General features: G+C 35.6%; 1 protein-coding gene across 1 annotated transcript; it reads right to left on the bottom strand.

Moving 5' to 3' along the window:
• Positions 1-357: 357 nt before the first annotated feature.
• Positions 358-1,429, bottom strand: LOC145054541 (E3 ubiquitin-protein ligase RSL1-like). Its single transcript, XM_079002771.1, has 2 exons — positions 507-1,429; positions 358-424 (listed from the first exon to the last, which is right to left on the bottom strand). Exons 1-2 carry the CDS (start codon positions 1,427-1,429, stop codon positions 358-360), a joined length of 990 nt encoding a protein of 329 aa, XP_078858897.1.
• Between the last annotated feature and the right edge of the window lie 5,387 nt (positions 1,430-6,816).

Consider the following 6,816-nt stretch of genomic DNA (forward strand, 5'->3'; position numbering starts at 1 on the left):
ACACCCAAACCCATATATATTTAAACAGGTTAAATGAGTTGGGTTGGGTTGGGTTGAGGTATCCAACCCGTCAAACCATATATTATATGGGTTGGGTTGAGTTTATGTTTTCTGAACCGCCAACCCGTGACCTGCCAACCCGAACCCAACCCAATTGCGAGACCTAGCTTTTTGTATCTTTGGTGAATTGTGATTGAGTTCACTTTCTAAAGTCTATGATTTCCACCTTATAGCATGGTGGATCACTAAATATGATTTAAGATGATCCAAGAATAACAAATTAAAAGTCATACTATTTCCAAATTTAAAACACAAAATAGTAACTAAATAATCTTCTACGCAGAAGTATCACTGATATCAAACATTACAAGCATGGCTTCCAACATGTTCCTTCCCACATCCATAACAAAAATGCTGTCCACATCTGCAAAAAGAGACAAGTCGATCAGTAACACAAATAATCTTCTTCAAAATCACAACCTAAAGCACAAGTCATAATATTTAACCTGCAAGAAATGTGATGGCAGCCGTATCGTTTTTCCACAATAAAATTGCAGCTTGGGCATCTCTTCCATTGTTTGTTCTTGGCAAGCTGCATCAACATTAGATCCTCTGGATTTCTCTCATCCTTCTTTAGGCTCTTAAACTCATGACAATCAATCCCTGTATGCCATGCCACCTTACACTGCGCACAAAACAATCTGTGGCAGTTTGGGCATTCCGATGATGTCACAGCTTCTCCACCATCATCCACCAACATGGCCGAGCAATCTTTAAACGGGCAGTAGAATTTCTGAGTAGCCAGGATCAAAGACTCGCACAAAGCATCCTCCCATCTTTCAAGTACTTCTTTTGGGACGATGGATCCACAAAGTTCTGGTCCTATTAGCCGTTTGCATTTTGGGTCAGGACACTTCACCTCCGCCATGTTTTCTTTAATCTTCACAGATACATGTTCGCGTATGCAATCAACGCAGAACAGATGCCCACAAACCTTTGAATTTGAAAACATCTTTGAATGAGCTTTTGTGTCCATGCAAATGCCACAAAAGCTCTCGGGTAATTGGGCTTCTTCAGATGTCTCCATTGGTTGCTTCCTCTTTAACATATTTGGAGGTTTGGAAGTTTCAAGAATTACTGACGACGATGCGGCCTCTTTCTGCGAGTTTTGCGATAATGATGATGATTCAAAATTTTGTGATGACGACGATGATGATGCAACTTTTTGTGATGAAGATGATGCATTTGTTTTGGATACGGAAGATATTAGAGCCTCTTGAAGTTGTAGTTCCTGGGCGTATTTCTCATCGGAGATCGGGAAGATATCGCCCTCGGCGTCATGGAGAGCTGAGAAGTAGAAATCATCTACATCTACACATTTATCTTGATCTAAAGTGTTGTGTATAGCAGACTGTGAACTTCTAGCCATGTTCTTACGACTGATACGCTTCTTTGTGCCCTGTAAAATTTGTATCAGAGATACTATTGAATGCGTAATATTAAACACTAAAAGACGTTTTGAAACATGAAGGGTTTATTGTTAGGTGCTAGTTATACTGAAAGGTTTCCTTGTGCAAATTCCAATATATCTTTGCTATTTCAACTTTTGATTCCCCCATTCAACGTGAAAAAGTTTAACACTATACAAATGAACTGATAATTTAAAAGATAACAGAATAATTTACCTTCATCAACAAACAACGAACTAACTTCGGCACATGCTTTGGCTTCTATTTCTCTCGAGTTTTCTAAATTAGATTTTTGTTTTGCTCTATAGAGAGGAAGAACGGTTTCATATGGGGTCGAGTCACCGGTTTTTGTACGATCTTCGACGTGATTCTCGGCTCGCTTCGTAACAAACCGAACCCTCGTCGTAATCCAAATCCAGATTTCAAATATATTCAACACCTAGCAAAACAGGTCCCTCTACTTCATATTTTGACACTTTTCATCCTATAAACAAAATCTTTTATCATTACTATATAAGACAATCAGATCATTGCATCTACGAATCAGAACGTAAGAGGAAACATATTCAATTAAATGATCAGAAGCAATGGTTTTGACATCAGTGCAGGGTAGGAAAGAGGAAGCCAACCATTAAGCTAGCAGTGCCATTAAGTAAAACAAAATATATCTGCCATGCATTTGTTATAAAAATAGAGTCTTACATAATGGTTATTCCGATATTGAGTTTGTCAAACTATATTAACAAAGACAACATGATACAATGTATAACCACCGTTGTCCTCTAAAACGTAGAGTATAATAAAGAAAAGAGATGAAAAGTCAAATAAAAAACCGAACCTTTAATTGAAATACCACATATACCACATTCACCCAATCTCGCAACATGTTTTAGAAACCATGACATTTGACAGTAATATCTACCCTAATAAATGAAAATGACTTTGCACTACAAGAAGATTGGTCAACAGCGGCGACACGTGTCGCCGCTAAAGGGTGGGCTTGTCGGCGCTAATACCTTTAGCGGCGACATGTCGCTGCAAATATGTCACCGGTATTGTTTCGTCGCTAATACGCTGAATGTCGCCGCTAATACTCATTGTCGCCGCTAATACCAGGCGTCGCCGCTAATACTGATCGTTGCTGCTAATAGGGTGTCGCCGCTAATAACATAATGTCGCCACAAAAGCTGTCGCCGCTAATACTCTTTTGATTTTTTTTTAATTTATTTAACATTAAATTTATAATCAATCCAACTATTAATCCATATAGCATTTGAGAAATCTGATATGTTTTTATAGAAATATTAATACACATTATACAATCAATCCAAACTCTTAATCCATACCACATTAAGTATTCTTCCAAATTACAAAATGTTTCATAAAATCCTAAAATAACTACTCGTCCTCATCATTATCTCCTTCATTATTTGGTGGCGGCAATGAGCGAAACCACTCTTCCAATGCTGCAGAACAAGCCGGGTCCTGTAGTATTGTTTGGAGCATTTGCAACTATAAAGAAAACAAAATATATTAACAACATATCAGAATAACATTATAATTAATTATACCATTACTTTCCAAAAATTACCAAACTACAAAATATCAACATATCAAATCATAACCAACATATCATTATAGCATTCTACTTTCCATTATAGCATTTACTAACAATTACCTGTGATTGTGGTTGTTCTTGTGTCATTGGTTGTTGCTGATCATACATAGACACAACGGTAGGGGGTTTACGCCCAATGCCTCTGATATGTCCGCGTCGAACACCCAATATTCTTTCAAAACAATCTTTTATATCAGTTGGTGCTAGACCGCTTGCCTCAGAAGTAGCTTGGGTTCGTTGGTTTATCTCTTCGAGTAAAGCATTCTGTATTTTTTAAAAATAATAAAAATCATAAAAATTAGATTACTAAATACCTTTGACGATATAAACACTTATATGAAAAATACAAATTAACCACTTACGTATTGTTGCTCGACTGCAGGACTATAAAATACCCCTTGGCGATTGGAATTAGCTTTATGAAAAGCTTCGATTCGACTGATATCCTATTTAACATTAAAATTTAGATTAGTTATACTTTAAATAAATATTTAAATATATCATAACTTACTTCTTTGAAACATGCATTGACGTATGAGCTCGACCCCCCTCTGTTTACAACTACTTGTTTTGCACGACATTCCTTGTTTGACGCCGAACGCCTTAAAAATTCTGGCGTTTGAAAATGTTCGACTGTCTTCGCCCAATTTTCATGTGACATTCCGTTAGGGGGGTTGTTTAATGCGGCTTGGATATCTGCAGGCCCCCCGATTTCCTTAAAATAAGCATGAGCTTTACTTTTTCGGCCTCTGTAAACTTTTGCAAGACTCGAATCAATGCTCTGCAACAATTGAGCATGCTCCGGATCCATGTTAACCTTATCCAAATCAAATTTATTCTGCAAAACACAAAAATTTTAGTTAATTAAATAACAATCACAACTAAAATTAAAATTGCATCCAAGTTACCTTTAGATGAACAACTGCTGCGTTCCTTAAAGCAGGGGAAACATTGTCCCAACCATATACGTTGAAAGGGACATTGTTCCACAAATACCTCCCAATTTCATGGGTGAACCAATTACCACGCTTCCCGACAGGGGAATATGTGATCTCCCTGTCGAAATCCAAATCTATGGGCTTTCCCTTATTTGCCCTTATCAACTTTCCCAACTCAATATTTTTTGACATGCCCCTCCTTATTTTAGGAAGCTCGGCTGAAAAAATACAATTAAACCTATTAGTCACGATAACTTATTATTAAATAATAAAAATAGTTAATAAATATATCATAATAATGTTGGATTAGTGTCTAAGTCCATAACTATTTTGGTATGTACTTGACCCGATGGTGCATGGTCCTTTTGGGTTGCCTTCACCAAAGCAACTTGATTGGAGAAATAAATAGAAATAGAGGTTATTATGATTTATTAATATGTTATAAGAATAATATATTAAAGGAGAAATCATATTTGTTTAATTAATATTGGTCAATAATTAATTAAGAATTAATTTTGTGATCAAGTGTAATTAATTAAACTAGAGGGGCTGAATTGTAATTATGTGATAGTTATAAAATAAGGTAAGGATTATCTTATATATATGGTGAACGAATTTGAGGTGATAATCACTTAGAATTTGACTAGGATAAGGGTTTCTAAGAGTTATCTTATGGTTGCTTGGTGGACAAGCAACTAGATAAGGATAAGGACTGAAAACCTAATCCCAACCCTATATAAAGACCCCTAAGGCCTTGGAATTCGTGTACTTGATCCCTAGAGCATCTAAGGATGAATTCTAACCTCCCTCCTCTCTCTTTATACCTTCTCCACTTGCTTATGGTGTTTGTAAACCATTAGAGGAGTGACACTTGTGACTCTAAGCCTTCCAAGGTCAATTCAAGGAGGAATTGGATTGTTATTGCTATATAACAATCAAGGTATGTTCTTAAACCTAATTACATGTGAATTTGGATTTCCATATGCTAGAATTAGGGTTTATAGTCTTGGATTCAAAGCATGTACAATAGAGAAACCTAGATCCAAGCATTAGGGTTTGTATGAGCACATAGGATGTCTTATGACCAAAACCCATCAGTGGTATCAGAGCCTTGATTGGTTTCTATTGTATTGATGCTTGATGTAATTGAAAATCGTGTGTTGGTCTCACTGTTCGACCTGACTCGGCGAGTCAGCCCTACTCGGCGAGCTCCAGAGGGTGACTCGGCGAGTCGGTGCGTCAGACAGTGCTTATCTCGGGATTTCTTGCTGTTTTTGCATTGGGATAATTACATTATCATGTTAGATTAATATTAATCCGATTATATGATATATTTGACTATAATTTTAATCTAATTGAAGATATTTATCAATTAATAAGATAATTGTTTCCTTATAAGATAATTGATTAATTATTTTAAATAAATTGATAAACTATTTTGCAAGAAATCATCAAATATGGATAATTATGTGATTAAATGTTAATTTGAATTATTTGTTATTTGATCCTTGTTGTTGTGAAAAGTTTCATATTTGGCCCTTTAGGTTTTATAGTTTAAATTTGAACCCCAAAAGTTTTGTTGTTTTGAAATTTAAATAGTTGAAACCCTAATGTTTTGAAAAAGGTTTCAAAACTTGCCCTCAAGTTTTGGAATTTAAATTTTGATTAAATAGTTTAATTTTGATGCATATTTAAATTCTAAACCCTAATGTGTTGAAATGTTTCAAACTTGCCCTCAAGTTTTGGAATTTAAAAGTTGATTAAAAGTTTAATTAGGAATGTTAAGTTCTAAAACTCTAAGAAGTTTTGAAAAGGTTCAAATCACACCCTTATGGTTTTATTGATTAATTAAGGTGTATAATTAAAAGAGGTTTAATAAATCCATAAAATTTTAGGTTTACAATTTAAGTGAATTAAAAATATAATTGTTAAATTGAACCACCAAATATTTTAAAAGTATAAAATACACCCTATACTATATATAACATTAAAAGTCTAACATTATATATATGTATGAGTAAAAGTCAGTCTTACCGTTAGTAGGCCTCATTCACGAAGCTGGTCTATAAGGGGTGTTTAAGGAAATTGCCTATAAAATGGCGATTGAATGGTTATCCACTCTTACCCACCGCACTCTTGACTAGTGGAGGGTCGTTAGCCGAACGGGTAGGATAGGACGAAACCTTCCATTATAAGTATAATGAATTATAAAAGTAACTAAATGTTTTTCAAAATTCCCAATCTTAGTTACTTAGGCAAAAGTGAATTGATGCAATTCCATGAAATTACACTTTGTGCCCTTGCGAAGACGTTAGTGGAGCGTGTGTGGTTTACCGGCACACTAAATGGGTCTAAGCAAAGGTAGCAAAGGGTGACTCAATGTTTGTCATAGTTCGGTGGAGCGTGTGTGGTTTACCGACACATCGAATAGGTGACTGTAACATGTGAGGGCACCATGTAGTTTGCATGGTTATTCACACCCGCTTTGTGATCCTCGACATCCCAGTCACAAACAAGAGGGGCATATCGAGATTTAAACATGCCATTGAAATGTTCAATGAATCTCAAAGGATCTAGGAGTTTCATAGATTTAAAACTTAAATTCTTTTTCGTTTTTTGTGGTGGAAATTAGTGAATCGTCATTCACTTACCTTCAAATATTCTTCAATTTAGGTTACGACATCCCTCTCCCGAGTTGTAGAATATTGTGTTGGGTCCTAGCCTTAGTATTTCATTTGGGTGATTTACTAAGGACTCAATCTATCAACTAACTTGAATTCGTTTTTCTCCC

Source organism: Lactuca serriola, chromosome 1 (assembly GCF_051521515.1).
Source record: "Lactuca serriola cultivar US96UC23 chromosome 1, Lser_US96UC23_V15, whole genome shotgun sequence".
In the NCBI taxonomy this organism is placed as follows: domain Eukaryota; kingdom Viridiplantae; phylum Streptophyta; class Magnoliopsida; order Asterales; family Asteraceae; genus Lactuca; species Lactuca serriola.